Source organism: Microcaecilia unicolor, chromosome 1, assembly GCF_901765095.1.
Source record: "Microcaecilia unicolor chromosome 1, aMicUni1.1, whole genome shotgun sequence".
In the NCBI taxonomy this organism is placed as follows: Eukaryota; Metazoa; Chordata; class Amphibia; order Gymnophiona; family Siphonopidae; genus Microcaecilia; species Microcaecilia unicolor.
This window is the reverse complement of record NC_044031.1, coordinates 186,702,013-186,719,463: the sequence shown is the minus strand read 5'-3', so window position 1 is coordinate 186,719,463 and position 17,451 is coordinate 186,702,013. Positions and strand designations below refer to the sequence as shown.

Below are 17,451 nucleotides of genomic sequence, written 5' to 3'. Positions count from 1 at the left end.
CATTCACTCTGGCTCTCTCTCTCAAACATACACACTCCCAGGAAAACCTTGCTAGCGCCCGTTTCAGTCGTTCCAGAGACAGGCCTTTTTTACTAGTATTTTATATAAAGACTCCTGGAGAAGGTCTGTGACTGAAACACGGTACTGTGTCGAGTTTTCACCAATAAATTCTCTACCATTGATTTGTTTGTTTGTTTCTGGCTTGCCTGGTCTATTTCCCACTCCTTGTGTACTTTAGCAGTAAGTGCTCACACGATAATTTTTGAAAATGGCCATGTGCCAATGGGAAGAATAGCGCATGGCCATTAATTCAAAAAAATAAAAATCAGTCACTTTATGGCTGTGGTAAAAAAGGCCTTAGCGTTTGGGAAGAACCCACATAAGGGCATGCTAAGGCCACTTTGTACTGCAGGTTAATTTTTTATATCTGTTTAAATTATGTATAGTTATTTGGAAACCACCTAGGTTGTAGGAAGCGTACAATTTTTTTTAATAAATAAATAACTCTTCCCCTCCCACACAAATCTTATAGCCTCCCTCATTATCCTACTCAAACCCTTTTTGCTCTCTCTTTTATTATATATTCATTGTATACTGCTAGTTGGTTAACATGCATACCCTTCATGTTATATCTGAAAGGCACCTTGGGGAAAGTACCATATAAAAACAGAAAATAAACGAGAGAGAAACAGAAACTTAACCGTGACTCTTATTAGAAAACAAAATTTAGCTACAAGACGCAAATGGACTCCTGACTCATTTGCAAGCCATAACTAACTTTTACAAGAATTTTTCACATATTGCCACACCTAGAAACTTTGAATGTTTTCAGCCAAGCAATGTATAAAAATGATTTAAAGATGTCCTCCTCACACAGAGGCAGACATCAATTTAACAGGGTCACTGACCCTGGTGTGCAAAATTCCCCTTAAGAGGCATCAAATCACTTTAGGTCACTATTACTACTACTATTTAACATTTCTAAAGCGCTACTAGGGTTATGCAGCACTGTACAATCTAACAAAGAAGGGACAGTCCCTGCTCAAAGGAGCTTACAATCTAAAGGACAAAAAAGTGCAGTCAATTAAATTGGGGGCAGTCTAGATTTCCTGGATAGAGGTACAATGGTTAGGTGCCGAACGCGACATTGAAGAGGTGGGCTTTGAGCAAGGATTTGAAGATGGGCAGGGAGGAGGCTTGGTGTATGGGCTCAGGGAGTTTATTCCAAGCATAGGGTGAGGCGAGGCAGAAAGGGCGGAGCCTGGAGTTGGCAGTGGTGGAGAAGGGTACTGAGAGGAGGGATTTGTCCTGTGAGCGGAGGTTACAGGTAGGAGCGTAAGGGGAGATGAGGGTAGAGAGGTAATGAGGGGCTGCAGATTGAGTGCATTTGTAGGTTAGTAGGAGAAGCTTGAACTGTATGCGGTACCTGATCGGAAGCCAGTGAAGTGACTTGAGGAGAGGGGTGAGCATATCGGTCTAGGCGGAAGATAAGACGGGCAGCAGAGTTCTGAACGGATTGAAGGGGGGATAGATGGTTAAGTGGGAGGCCAGTGAGGAGTAGCTTGCAGTGGTCAAGGCGAGAGGTGATGAGAGAGTGGATGAGAGTTTGGGTGGTGTGCTCGGAGAGGAATGGGGCGAATTTTGAAACGCCAAAAGATCGGCCCGCAAATTCCTAAACCTGAATTTCCCCAGCTGCAAAGGAGTGAAGTACAAACAAGCTTATGCTACAACCTTTGCATACAAAAGCACACAGTTTTGGAATGCGCTACCCAAAACCCTGAAAACCATGAACAATCTAACCAGCTTCCGCAAAGCTCTGAAAACACACCTCTTTAACAAAGCTTACAATAACCACCCTCAATGATAGAATTCATCCCCCAAATCATCCAAACACACCTAAAACATTTCTCACACAACCTACCCAACATCAGCCCATCAATCACCTCTCTTACCTCAGCTTATGATCAACTGTATTTAAATCATGTACTGACTTTATCATAACCTTACTCTGTAAGCCACATTGAACCTGCAAAAAGGTGGGATAATGTGGGGTACAAATGCAATAAATAAATAAAGAAGCGACAGGTCTTGGCTGTCTGCTGGATATGGGCAGAGAAGGAGAGGGAGGAGTCAAAGATGACTCCGAGGTTGCGGGCAGATGAGACGGGGAGGATGAGGGTGTTGTCACTGACCCTAAAACTCTGAACCCAAGTGAACGGCTCAAGAATCAAAAGTCACTTTCTAATCCTTAAGCCCTGCCACCCAATGAAAAATCACTTGTTTCAAAAACAGTATCTTTGGGGTCCTGGCCCCATCCTGGGTCTCCCCTCTCCCTTAGCCCCAATTTGCCCCAAAGTTGTCTAATCCAAACAGAGGCAGTTGCAATCCCTACTCAATCCTGCTCTCTAAGGGGTATGTCTACTGAAGGCTGTTAAGCCTAACACATTCTTCATATGAAAATGTTGTGGTAAACATGGATGAAAATGTTTACCACAAATCGTGTGAAACTGTTTTGCAGTAAATAACTTTTTTAGGTATGCTAAGCACGCATTATCTAGGTTTTTCTATTTATTTTTTGGATAGGATGGGTTGAAGTGGAGAATGGAGTGGACTCAGATGCACTATTCAGCTAGCACGTTGACTAACTACCAGGGTAGGCAATCTTGGTCCTCGAGGGCTGCTATCTAGTCAGGTTTTCAAGATTTCCCCAATGAACATGCATGAGATCTATTTGAATACAATGGAGGCAGTGCATGCAAATAGATCTCATATGTATTCATTGGGGAAAACCTGACTGGGTTGTGGCCTTTGAGGATCGAGGTTGCCCACCCCTGGGTTAGAGTGTCCATAACGCGAGAGCCCCTACCACCTCCTAATTAGGAGGTGGTAAGTGCTCCCGTGCCAATTTTTCCAGGTGAACATGTGCACGATCTAAAAAAGAAACACCCAGAAATGCCCTATGGGCATGCTGGAGATGGACTTAGCACGTGGGAAAGTCCTGTGTAGCACGTGCTAAGTCCATTTCCTAGCACCCTTTAGTAGACATATCCCTAAATGTTGCTAGAAGAGAGGTTATCTTACGATATGAATTGTATTAAATGCTTCTTTTTCTTTTGCTGTCCCATGACACACACCACAGTCCTGTCTTTCCAGCAGCTAGCATGTGACCGAGCCAGATTGTGAGGCACAAACAGGACAGCAGAAGACGTGCAAATAAAAATTAGTACTATTAAATTTTTGGTAAAAAAAAAAAAAGTAGATTATGGTTTTACATGTGTATAATAAAGAAACAGATGAACCATGTAAACCAGAGAGCAATGAGCCACATGTTCAGGTCAGAGATGGAAATCATTGACGTTACATAGTTTTAGGAAACCAATAAGTGGTTCACTTTGCATACTGAAAACCTCTCATGCAAGGACTCTCTCGCTCTAGCTCTTCCCATTTAGCTCTCATCAGTCGTCACACACAGTCTATGGTGGTTTTCTCTCTAGCCCACAAGACCTTGCAGTAAAAACAGCTTCGAATCCCTCTTCTTGGAGAGAGTAACAGCTGTTCGGGTCAAGAATCCTGCCTAGGTCTCCCACGTAGTTATGAAAAGTTTAACCACAGAGTCACTTGGAGCTTTCTAGCACCTATACTAAAAAAAAAAAAAAAATTGCCAGAAAAGACCTTTAAAATGAACCATGCTGACAGAATTTTGTGTTCCCATGCAGTGATAATTGGTTGAAATACAAGTAGCTGTAAAATAGGTCTCCTTGAAAATATATTGCATCATGCGATAAAAATGTAGGTTGCTGTAAAACTGTGCACTTATAGGATCACATGGCATGTATCAATGAAAACCTCAAGCTGAGCACTTCCTTTCTGCTATTGTTTACTATTTCATTCTTCACCAGATGTGCATCCTTCCAGCTAAACTGAGTCTAAGGATGGCAAGAAGACTGAACTGGAAAAGGACCCCCCCCTTCCCTCTAACCAAAATTTTCATTTGAAGGATTTGCAGCACTCAAATGTTAACCTGCATTTATTCCCACTTCAGTCCACTGCAAAGGAAAATGTTAAACAACAATATGTAAGTGTCATATACTGAGAATCTGAGGGGCTTAGCATCTTAATGGATGGAGAGAAAACCCACTGGCACCAACAGGAAACCTCTCTGGGTCTGGACCATTTCCACAAGCCAAGAAAAAAAACCCCCAACATCCTCTGTCGCAATACTGCCATGATATTTCAAAACTGGCCTCAAGAGAGGAAAATGAGGAAAAAAAAAAAACTTTGCTTTGCTAATGGGACATAAATATTTCTTATATTTCTGAAACTATTGGGAGTGGATATTCAGGGAGAATAGCAGGCACATCACGGCACCTGGAGAGACACCTACCAGAAGGCGATGGGGCGTCACTCGTGCAACTGTTTGAGATGCCACTTGCCTCCGTGTTCTGCTGTTTGGTGCCATTACAATCGAAGGATGTGTCTGTACTAGCATTGTTCTCTAAGCTAGATGGAAGGTGCAAACTGCAGGCACAGTGTGGAAAATGTTCTTCCGAAGACAATGGAACTGTAGATTCCAGAGGTTTCCTCCACTTTCTGTGTGATTCCCTTCTGGACATCTCATGAGCCTGGAAACCATTTATCTGATCCAGGCTTGAGTGTGTGAGGTTTGTAACTTTTTGAGCATCCTCTACGCTACCTTTACAGGTGCAGTAAGTGGAATTGTGTGTTGATGCATGAATACAGTCAGTTCCATTTAAAAACACAGATTCACAACTATCTTCTCCATCTGGTGTAACGTCAGTCCCTGTGAAGCACTGACTGAGATCTTCTATTTCCAAAGGCTCTGTTAAAGGGGATGTAGGCTTACTCTCAGGTTGACCTGAGGCATCTGAGACCCTCTGAACACTATTATATACATATTCATTTTCTGTAGGACCATGCCTAAGCTGGTCATCCTCATATTCCAAAGACAATATCAGCGTGTTCTCTTCAAAATGACAGTGTCTTCCATCCAAGCAGCCCTTCCCACATGGAGACTGTCCATTAAAGCAACATACATCTCCTAAGAAACTTTTCTCATCAAGAATCAGAGGATACATGCCTTCAGAATGCTGCTGGCAGAAAGTGTTCATGCATACTTTATTAATAGCATTACGGGAGGATTTTTCCTGCATAAAAAGAAAAAAAATATGATTTATCATAAGATCCAATAGAACAAAAAAGGAGAAAGGTCCTCTATGAAAGAAATGCCAAAAGACAAGGAAGTAGATGTGGACCAATAAAAATGAATAGTGGAACCTTGGAATAAAAACTGATAAAACATAACGTTTATTATGATAAAAAAGACCGTAGGTCTACATAAAACAAGTCCCCAAAAGATGGTGCTAATTCAGAAGATAGACTCAACATGGTTCCATGTTTTGGTGCTAAGCAGTCAATAATGATCTAAATTATTTAAATACTGTACAGTGTATTTTCTTGTAACTTATAGCAAAGAAAATAGTTATACCGATTATTTCCCTTCGAAGACTACCTAATCCCCAATTACAGTCACTTGTGTTTTAAATCATTCAGATCATTGTTGACTCCTGATGCAAGTGCTTAGCGCTGAAACACGGAACCAAGTCAAGTCTGTGTCTATCTTCTGAATTTACACCATCTTTTGGGAATTTATTTTATGTAAATGGTGAATAAGACTGGAAATATTATAATGCCTTTGTATTTGCTCCATGGTGCGTCCACACCTTGAGTACTGCATTCAGTTCTGGTCGCCGTATCTCAAAAAAGATATAGCGGAATTAGAAAAGGTTCAAAGAAGAGCGACCAAAATGATAAAGGGGATGGAACTCCTCTAGTATGAGGAAAGACTAAAGAGGTTAGGGCTCTTCAACTTGGAAAAGAGATGGATATGATTGAGGTCTACAAAATCTTGAGTGGTGTAGAACAAGTAGAAGTAAATCGATATTTTACTCATTCCGAAAGTACAAAGACTAGGGGACACTCGAGGAAGTTACATGAACAAATAGGAGGAAATATTTTTTCACTCAGTGAATAATTAAGCTCTGGAACTCTTTGCCGGAGGATACGGTAACAGTGGTTAGCGTATCTGCTTTTAAAAAAGATTTGGACAAAGTCCTGGAGGAAAAGTCCATAGTCTGCTTTTGAGACAAACATGGGAAGCAACTGCTTAGCCCTGGGATTTGTAATATGGAGTGTTGCCACAATTTGTGTTTCTGCCAGGTACTTGTGACCTGGCTTGGCCACTGTTGGAAAGAGGATAATTGGCAAGATGGACCATTTGTCTGACCCAGTATGGCTACTCTTATGTTCTTATGTAGACCTATGGTCTTTGTTATCATAATAAACTTTATGTTTTATCAGTTTACTCCAAGGTTCCACTATTCATTTTTATTGGTCCACCCCCTACTTCCTTGTTTTTTATCATAAGATCCTCAAGTTACTAAATTGCAGCAGAAATACAGCTAGCAGTTTTGGATGTATAATTGATGGAAGTCCACTCATGGTGCCCAAGGCCCAGGACATGTTGCTATACTGCAGGAGACGCAATTATTCATCCATCAGGGCTGGTTAGGCATGCAAATGTATAAGGGTGGCAGACTCAGGCTGTCAAAGGGAACCAGCTCTGATATCAATCAGCACAGCTAAGGGGGGGGGGGGGGGGGGATCTCCTTAGAGGTGCTCCTCCAGCTCTTGTACCAGCCCCCCCGACACATTCAAATGGGTTTCCTGCTGTAAATTCATTGATACTTACTTTTTGTCCGTGGTTTTTGCACCAAAAGGAGAAGGGTTACACATATTCCCTGTGAAAACTACCAAGGGTACACTGTACCCATGGGCTTTTTACAATTACCAACTGAGGGGGAAGATTTTTAATTGAAAATAACACACACATGCACTGGTGCATGCCACCACCATTTTTATGGGTTATTAGTAAACCGAGACCTGTGGTAAACGGCACATGCTAACATGGTAGTGCACTTTGGTAAATCTAGGCCAGAGATTTGAAAGCAGAAATGCAGCAATCCTATTCAAAATACACCTTTGGACACTTTGCCCAAATGCAGCTCAGAGTATATGTGTTCTGGAACCATTGGAGCCGACTCTGTGGGTGCTGTGGGTGCTTGAGCACCCCCAATATTGAGAAAATTCCTTGTATGTGTCCAGGGAGGGGCCATTTCCATTGGGCTTAGCACCCCCAATAATTTTGAAAAGGTGGCTCCTATGTCTGGAACGGAACGCTGCATACTTTTAGATGGCTTGGCAGAGGGCCAGGGCCACTTTTACCAATGGGTAAAAGGGGCAGCTGCCCTGGGTCCCTGCAAAAAGGGGGCCCATCCACACAATTACCCATTGGTAAATTTAGCCCTGTCTCTGTCTCTCTATTTCTTCCCTGGCGAGTCCTGCATCTGCCCCTTCCCTTTCTATCACTCCTCCCTTCCCCCAGTCCTCCATTTTCTTTTTCAGTCATCAGTGGCTCAGCGGCAGCAGCAGCAATTAAGATAGGCTGCTGGTGTCAGGGTCTTCCCTCTGTGCTTCTTACCTATGCAGAAACAAGAAGTTGACTGTCTTAATCCCTGCTGCTGCCGATGGTAAAAAAAAAAAAAAAAAAAGATACAGAGGACCACAGGGAAGGGGGTAGGAGGAAGAGAGAAGGACAAATGCGGGACTCTCTAGGGAGCAGGGGGAGAAAGCAGGAAGAGTGAGAGACCAGAGAGGGGGAGAGATGCCACACTGCAAGGGTGGGGGGGGGGGGGGGGATGCAGCAGAAAGATGCTGGCTACAGGGTGTGGTAATAAAGGAAGATAGAGGGGAGAAAATGAACATGGGGTAAACAGATACATAGAGAAGAGGAACTATAAGGACAGGGATGCAGATAGGCAATGATGAAATGGGGGAGAGATAGGGACACAGAGGGGGCAGTGCTGAAAGGAGGGTAGACAGGAACCCAGAAGGGGGAAATGCTGAAAGAGGGATAGCTCGGGACCCAGAGGGGGTAATGATGAAATGGGGATAGATAGGGATCTGGGGGGGGGGTAATACTAAAAGGGGGTAGAAAGGGGCACAGAGGGGGGTACATGCTGAAAGGGAGGGTAGATAGGCACACAGAGGGGGGCTGTACACTGCCTTGAGTAAATATCTTCATAAAAGGCAGGGGAGGATATGTATAAAGAAACAAAACGGAATTACTGGACAGAACAAATAGGGATGCAGAGGGAACATGGATGGTGGACATGGAGAGAGAAGAAATATCAAATTGGCAGAGACCTGCAAAAAAACAGAAAAAAACAAGGAACGCAGGAAAAAGACACTGGGACCAAAGTGAATGGGGAAAAAATAAAATGCTTAGACAACAAAAGTAGAAAAAAGTATTTTATTTTGAATTTATTTAATTGGAATATATCAGATTTTGGAAATGCACATCTTTGATATCTTGCATTTCAGTTTCTATTTCTATATGCCCCCCCCCTTTTTTTCTTACAAAGCTGCGCTAGCAGCTGCCGGTGCTGTAATGCTGACACAGCCCATTCAGTCAGCATTACTGCACGGCTTTGTAAAAGGGGGGGGGGGTATGTTTCAGTCTTTTGCCTTCAGCTTGCTATTACTGATCTGTGGTCCCTTTTTTCATATTTGTTGAGGGTCTGTGTTTTGTGCAGTATTCTACTACTATGCACTTTCTGTATAGAGATTTATAGCAGTCCCATTTGTTCTAGCTTCTCACTAGGAGGTGTATTGGTGTTTTAGGGCCTAGTGTAATATGTACAGTGCTGCCTTTTCACGGATAAGGTTGTTGCTCTTTTGAGTCCTGGGAGTTAGTGCTATGTTATGGTAAGATTCTAAATGTGGTTTTAGCACAAGTTTGTGCATAGTGTTTTGTAGTGGAGGGATTGTGCATTGGCCTTACTGAGGGTACATCAAAACTTTAATATAGTTTTAGTTTGTTATAATATCAGATGAGATTTTACAAGATTTTGCAGAATTTGATGTGTATTGAGATTGTTGTCATTATCGTAGAATTATGTCTGATCAGGTTTAAATTATGAGACACTGCCTCTTCAGAAGCCTTTAAATACAGTTGAATTGTTTCCATAGATACGTTTGTGATTTCGTGTTGGTATATGGAACGTCATCCATGACACAGAAATCCATTTTTAGATTCACATAAAGACACTGCTTGTCAATAAAAGTAGCCAGCAGCCAAATTTACACCCCAAATGCACCACAAGAAAAACCTCACTCATTAGCATTCACTCTCTCTTTGGGATGGACCACCCTAGGCATCTCTGGTCCAGCGGCTTCCTTATCCCCACCTCTCTCCCACTGCTTCCAGCAAAGAAAAAAGTGATATAAAAATGTGGAGCTGCTGTCTAGGCCACACAGCTGATGACTCTGTTGGTCCTGCCCCCTTCTGACATAGACTTCCTGTCTCTAAAGGGCAAAACCAACAGAGCCATGAGCAGCATGGCCTAGACAATGGCTCTGCGCATTTATATCATATTTCCTTTTGGCAGGGGGCTAAGGAAGCTGTGCCACTGGACTGGGAGGGGGGAGGGGGAAAAACCACAAAAGTTTGCCCAGGGTCCAATAGGTGATTAAAGTGGCCCTGAAGAGGGCACTTTTGAGATAGCCAACTTGTGCAAGTAAATACTAACAGGAATGGCTTTGAAAACTGCAAACACCATACCTAAAAGCAGCTCTTTTGAAATGAGACCCAGAAATTAAGTAAAATCAGTGCTCATCAAGAATGTCAGCCACTATGTGAGAATGCCACACTGACCCCAGGGGCTCACTGGCAGTGCAGCATGCTGCCATGCAGAAGACTTGGGTTTGAATTTGGGCCTGAGAGCTCTTTGACACCACTGGTAGGGTGTCTGCTCTTCCTAGTGGGGTATGTCTGGTGAATTGCACGCACCAAAACCATACCTTAACACGTTTTAGTAAATAGACTTCTATGTGTCAACTGGATTTCTCATATTTTTTCTTGCTGCTTTATAAGGGACCCTGATATAAATTTAAAAAAAAAACAAACAAACAATTGCAAAGTTAAAATACACTCATGAAGGAAAAGAAGCATCAAACTCAATACACAACTCTAACGTGTTTCACTTGCACTTCATTAGGAGTCAGTGGGGTCGATATTCAAAACGTTTAACAGGGCAGAAAAGGCTTCTGTGGTTAAACCCTGCTGAGCTAGCCAGCACCCAATAAGTGCCACTGAATATCCCCTCTGCCCACCAAAGCACGTGCAGGGGAAATCCATAAATGGTACTTAAAATTACGTGTCATGCCCAATTTGCGCACACAAAGTAATTAAGTAACGAGCCTATTCGTGCCAATAATTAGGTGCTATCAATTATTGGCATTGACAAAAGTTTGGAGTTACGCACGCATCTTGCGATGCACTATTCTATAAAGATGCGCAGGTAAATCCTTTGGCACACAACTGGAAAGGGGGTGTGGCCATGGGAGGGGCATGGGCGGGTTGGGGCCATTTACTTAAGATGCGCACATGCGCACACTATTACAGAATTGGTGGAATCCACACCCACTGTTCCCTCTAAGCTGAGCGGGAGTCCTCCAACTACATTCCTGCCAGCAGATGGTGCTGTTTCAATATCACATTTTCAATAGTGAGGGACAGGCAAGCTCTGCAGGACTCCAGAGGATCTACCTGTTCCTAGTGATCGAAAGCACAATATTGAAGAAGCACCACCACCCACTGGCAGCAATGCAGCTGGAGGACCTCCACTCAGCTTGGAGGGAACAGTGTCCGCGCCTAATTTAGGTGCAGGGATTTATGCCAGGGTTCAGTTGGTGCAAATCCTTGTGCCTAAAAGTTGGGCATGGATCACAGCACTACGCACTATTCTATAAATGGCATCCAACTCAAGAGGGGCATTTATAGAATAGCTCTCAGTACACATTTTTTTGACGCCTGAATTTGGGCACCATTTACTGAATTTAGTTCTAACCGGCTTTGTTAGGGGCAATCTAGGGGCGCAGCCAGCACTTAACTGGTTAGCAGCAAGATTCAGTCCACTAATAAGTTAAGTGAGCAGATAAAGTTAGGCCAGCTTAAAGGCTGTCCTAACTTTATCTGCCAAGCTAACCATGCACCGGTCTGAATCTCAGCCAGTACATGGTTAGTTTCTGGGTTGCCGCATTAGCCCGGATATTCAGTGCCAGAGGTCAGGGTTAGCTCAGCCTGCAGTTATGAGCAGCTTACAAGACACTTACCATCATGGGCTGAATATTGACCCCAGTGTTTTTAACTCTGCAAATTAATCACAATTGACATTTTTGTTTGGATGAATATCTGTTTTTAACAATGAAGTGTATCCAGCAATCTGTTCACAAGTCTTCAGTATTTCTTATGGCAGCTGGTCAATAAACTATCCTGTCTCTGCAAGAGTCAGAATGTGAAGACGAGAAAGTAAAACACAGAGACAAGTATAAAAAACTTTCATTGTGAAATGAAACCACCATACCTTATTTCCTCTTATGCTGTTGCATGCTTCATTAACCCAGTTCTGCACATCTGCTGCAGAAAAAAACATGGCATTTGAGACGTTCAGAAATCTTTACTCAATTAATTAGAGCATCTCTGTTAAATCATTCCACATTTATTGCTTGCCTCTGTACCAGTGGTGTAGCCAAGGGTGGTCCCAGGCCCACCCACTCGAGCTCAGGCCCACCCAGTAGCAGCACACCTATGATGTGGCTGGCAGGGATCCCCAAGCCCCACCAGCCGAAAACTCCCAACAACTGTCCCTCCTGCATATCTTGTAAATAGAAGATCTTGGCCTGCAGCGAGCAGCAACTGACACATACTGTTCACACCAGCCCCACAGCCTTCCCTTTGATGTATTCCCGCCTATGTAGAAACAGGAAGTTGCATCAGAGAGAAGGCTGTGGAGCCAACATGAGCAGTGCGTATTAGTTGCTGTTCGCTGCCAGTGAAAATCTGCTATTTAAAAGGTATGCAGGGAAGGGGGGATGTTTAAGAGACCATATCGCATGCAGGTGAGAGAGGGAGAGACCAAATCACTCGTGGGACAGGGTGGAGTTCTGCCCACCTATCTTGGGCCCAGGCCCACCCAAAATTGGGTGTCTACCTACGCCCCTGCTCTGTACCTCCAGCAGCTCAGTTCAACTTTTCACAAGGAACAGGAGCAGAACTGATGTTTCCACGATGGTGGAAACAAGAAGGAAGTGAAAAACCACAGACCTGTTAGTTTAAGTTCAGTGCTGGGGAAGGCAATGGAAGCAACACTGAAGGAGACAGAAGTGCAATATCTTGAAAAAAGTGAGCTAGAGCATCACAGGCAATATGGTTTCAGAACAGGATAAGTTTAAAGTTGTGTGCCGCTTCACACTGCAATGATGCATGCTATTAGCCATCTTTCTCATTATTTCCAGTACGGCCTATTTTTTTTTTTATATTTATTTTTATTAACACAGTACAGCAGTGCTCACTCAGACATATCCAAAACTTCCAGTTATGTATGTACAGTAACACATAAAGACTCCATTTTGAAGCTTACAAAACATCTAACCATAAATCATTGGCCTGGTTCGCACTACACACTGCATTTTCTGTTTTATTCCCCTTCCCCAATCATACTACACACTCAGCACTTTATCCCACTCCAGAACTCAACAGCTATCCCAAACGCTCCCCTCATACCCTCCCATTCCCTTCCCCCCCCCCCCTCCCTCATTGCCCTGTAAAGGTAGCACTTTTAAACAGGCTGTCCACAGACCACGATATTGCCTGATAGCAAGCTTTGCTGAGGTGGCATAGATACGGCACTCGTTCTCGCCCACCATTCTCATTTTATTGTACCACACTTCTACCGGGGGGTGGTCTGGTTGTATCCAAAATTGTAGAATGGTCTTTTTGATCAATAAGAGGGATGTATATATAAATCTCCTATGTGACTTAGGAAGGCCCTGGGCAATCAGAAGGTCTTGGTCTCCCAACAGTAAGGTTGCATAATCCCACTCTATTTGTCTATTTGTGACTTGTTTAATCACCTGAAATGCCTGATTCCACAGTGAAAGAGACGGGCATTCTAAAAAGGAATGAATAAAAGTCCCCCACCCTGTCTGGCATTTGGTGCATTGACCCTCTCCCCAGAGTCCCATGACTGCCCCCTTAGCCTTTGTAATGTATGCTCGGTGCAATATCCTGTATTGGGTTTCTTGCAGGTTTGCTACTTTAACCATATCATAGATATTGGAAAAAAGCTTACTAAATTCTTTTATCGTGTAGTTTCTATTCAACTCTCTGTTCCACTGGTCCATCAATCTTTCCATCCCTCCCAGAGGCCTATGCATCTGCAATATTTTATACCATGTGGATAGGCTGTTCGCCTTGTACGGTATACTCAATAAAATCTTGTCCATTGGCCCCCACAGCCATCGATCTCCGTGTATCCGTTGTAAAGAAGTGTGATAATGCCGTGCTTGAAGATATTGTAGTAAATGCTTATTGGGGAAATCCCACCTCTCCTTCAGCTGATCAAAGGATTCTAACTGTTCCTGCCCTTGTGCCATGAGATGGATCAGCATCACACATCCCTTCTCCTTCCACTTGTCAAATATAGAATATCCTAGGCCTGCCGGGAAATCTGCATTGCCCACCAACCCCAGGAAGGGAGATGCCTCTGGTGCTCGGTTCTGATGCCCTCTCCACCATGCCCACGCCCTCCGCAGAGGTTGCAAAAAGGTCAATCTCCCTGCTGTGTCATATATATTACTAGGCCTCATATGTATAAGATTTATGAATGACCATGGGGCACTCCAATCCTCCAGTCCTCCGCTCGGCAAAAACCGATAAGTACCCGTCATTCCCTCAAAAATAATTCGCATAAGTGCCGCCACGTTATATAGGCGTAGTTCAGGCAGTGCCAGGCCTCCCTCGTTCTTACTCAGAGAGAGCTTCTGGTGCCCTATCCGTGCTCCCCTCCCCTGCCAAATGAAGGAACGTATGATAGATCGGTATAAACGTTCGTCTCTCCTTAACAGCCATATGGGAGCCGCTTGTAATGGGTATAAGATCTTTGGCAGCAAAACCATTTTAACTAGGGCTATTCTGCCCATCAGGGAAAGCGGCAAGTGCTTCCATCTGTCACACAGCTTCCTGATATTTTCTATTATATCGACCACATTCTTTTTGTAGAATATCAATGTATTAACACTAAGAAAGATTCCCAGATATCTCATAGCTCCTCGTGCTAGGGGTATTGGCAATCCCGACCAGCCCGGGTCTGTAGTGCTTCCTGATAACGGGAGCACCTCTGATTTTAAACAGTTGACCCGCAGCCCCGATATATCCCCGAAATCACCTATTATTGCCAGCACCCGGGGGAGATCCCTAGGCCCATTAGCCAGGTATACTAAGATGTCATCTGCAAATAGATTTACTCTAAATTCCCTTCTGCCCACCCTGATCCCCCTCATGGCCCTTGTTTCCCTGATTGTTATTGCTAACGGTTCTATAGCTAGCAAGAAAAGAAGCGGTGACAAGGGGCATCCCTGCCGGGTTCCCCGTTGTAAGGGGAAACTCTCTGTAAGTGTGCCATTGAGCAGCAATCTGGCCACAGGGAGGGTGTAAAGCGCTTTAATCCAAGATATGTATGCCCCTGATATGCCATAACGGTTCAGGACCCAAAACAAATACTGCCACGAAATGCTGTCGAACGCTTTTTCCATATCCAACCCCACAATCCCTTCCAGGCCCCCTCTGCCCCTACATTCCTGTATAGCCAGGAGGGCTCTCATAATATTCATCGAGGCATGCCTTCCCGGGACAAATCCCACCTGGTCCTCATGAACCAAGGAAGAGATCACCCCGTTCATTCGCCGAGCCATTATGGCAGCCAGGATTTTAATATCCTGATTTAGCAGCGAAATGGGTCGGTATGAGCCCACCTGATTTAAGTCTTTGCCCGGCTTTGGTATTAGTACTATATGGGCCATATTGTTTTGTATAGGTAAGTTGTTCTCCACAATCCCATTGAACCAATCTCCCAGGGGGCCCGCCACCAAGTCCACCATTATTCGATAATATTCTGGGCCATAGCCATCTGGTCCTGGCGCCTTGGTCAGCTTTAAAGACTTGATGGCTTGTCTGATCTCTTGTTCCACTATAGGACCATTAAGGGTTTGTAATTGGTCATGTGTAAGTGTAGGTATGCAAATATCTTGAAAGAACCCCTCGCATGCTTCGGAGTCAAACCCTCTTGCCCCGTATAAGGAGCTGTAATAGGTGACGAATTGTTGTGTAATATGTTTATCTGTGGTGTGTTCTATCCCTGTCTCATCCCTGATAGCTGTAATGGTTTGCCTTTTACGATATGGCCTGACCAGTGTTGCCAGTAGTTTCCCAGCTTTATTCCCCCATTTGAATAGTTTAAAACGTTGGAAGTATATATCCCGTTGCGCCCTCTGATTCAAGATGTCGTCTATCTGGTGTCTAACCTCTAATAAGCGTGAGCGATCTCTTGCATTCATAGTACCTATATGTGTTCTTCTCAATTGATGGTATTCACTAGACAGTCTCAGCAGGTCTGCCTCTCTTTCCTTCTTTTTCCCCGCGGTGTAAGCTATTATGTGACCCCTCATCACCGCTTTCGATGCTTCCCAATACATGCCGACATCTACATCCGTTGTTTGATTATATGTTTGATAATCTATCCACTTAGTTCGTATGTATTCCCTGAATTCTTTGTCATGATACAGTGAAGGATGAAACTTCCACACCCTCTCTTCCCTTCCCCCTGCAAAAGATATTGTCATAGTAACTGCTGAGTGATCACTAAGGGCGCAATCCACTATGTGAACCCCAGAGGACCTAGAAAGCAGAGATGGTGTGGTAAGCAGATAATCAATCCGGGAGTAGGTGTTATGCGGGTGGGAATAGAAGGTAAATTCGCTATCGTGTGGGTGCAAAAGTCTCCATATATCCACCAGCCCTAGCTGGGATGATAAAAAATTTACCCCTCTGCTCCCCCAATTCCCCCCCCTTAGCTTCCTGGGTTTACAATCCACCGTCTGGTCCGCTACACAGTTAAAGTCTCCCCCCATCACTATGTGACAGTCCGGGAAGGGCACCACTTTAGCCACTAACTCTGAGAAGAATCTATGGGAGTAAATGTTGGGTCCATAAATGTTACACAGTAAGATACTCTGTCCCCAGAGGTCTCCCAGTACCAGCACATATCGACCCTCCTTATCCGCAATCACTTTCTGTGTTTTAAAGGGCAGTTGCTTATGTATCAAAATAGCCACCCCCCTTTGCCTAGAGTTGTATGAAGCATATTCTACCTCTCCTACCCAACTCCTCCGGAGTTTTTGGTGTTCTGTTATGTTCAAGTGTGTCTCCTGGAGGAAAGCTATGTCGGATCTCTCCCTTTTCAGCCAGGAGAGCACTTTCGTTCTCTTAACCGGAGAATGAAGCCCGTCTACATTAAGAGTGACCACTTTCAGATTAACCATTGGCACCATAGTTGGGATTCCTTGTTATCATTATGTTAGTATTCCATTCACTGGCCTCCCAGCTAAGCCAGTGAATTCCCTCTCGCCGCCCCTTCAGAGACCTTCCATTTCTCTCCCACACTCCTCTCCGTCCCCCTCCTCCTTGGATCAGAGCCTGAATCTTAGTTCCATTTTGTGTTCCCTTTACTCCCCCCCTGCCCACCCCTCTTCCACTCACTTCCACACACCAATCACACACACACTCATTCCTCTCCCCACCCTCCTCCCTCCCTCGCTCCCTCCTACCCCCCATCTCCTGTCTATCCCTCCCTCCCAAAGTACTTCCCCACATCCTTCACCTACCCACAACAGCTTAAAGAAAGGACATCCAACCCCTCCCCCCACCCTAACTAGTTTAATTCAAAACAATACCAAACCATACTTTTTTTTGTTTTTTTTTGTTTTTGTTTCTGCTTCCCCCTTTTCTAAAACTGTGACTGTCTCATAACTGCCCAACAAACCCCAAAAGGGAAAAACAGAAACATATTCACAGAGATGATCAGATAAGCATTTTCTCTCAGGTACTGCGCTGGTCCCCACTCCGTTTCTTCCCGGGATCTTGAGTATAGGTTGTGCTCTGGCTTCCTGCTATATCAGTAGACATTGTTCACTTCTTAGCCTCTCGAAGCCAGGCAAAATGTCCGCAGTCCCCTTGTCAGCATGGCGATAACACTCTCTGCATCATGCCTCACCGTCCCTGTCCACAGCTCTCTGCTATTCCGGCTCTGGGTGTTCTGCAGCCTTCTCCTGGTTACATTTTTCCAAAAAAACCTTCGCTCCAGCCACATCGTTTATCAGCTGATTCTTCCCATCCACCCAGACCCTCAGCTTGGCCGGATAAAGCAGCGCGAATCTGACCCCCTTTTTGTAAAGAGCAGTACATATAGGCGCCAT

At 44.3% G+C, this 17,451-nt stretch overlaps 1 protein-coding gene across 3 annotated transcripts in view; it reads right to left on the bottom strand.

Annotated features, from left to right (window-relative positions):
- TNFRSF11A (TNF receptor superfamily member 11a) overlaps window positions 1–17,451 on the bottom strand; it is a 174,366-nt gene that overhangs the window by 50,013 nt on the left and 106,902 nt on the right. For 2 of the 3 annotated variants that reach the window (XM_030203243.1, XM_030203261.1), the window contains exons 8-9: window positions 11,505–11,557; window positions 4,385–5,165 (exon numbers count right to left, since the gene is read on the bottom strand). In XM_030203243.1, coding sequence (XP_030059103.1) covers window positions 4,385–5,165; window positions 11,505–11,557 — 834 coding nt within the window. The remainder of the gene's footprint in view (window positions 1–4,384; window positions 5,166–11,504; window positions 11,558–17,451) is intronic. The other variant, XM_030203251.1, reaches the window with a different exon arrangement.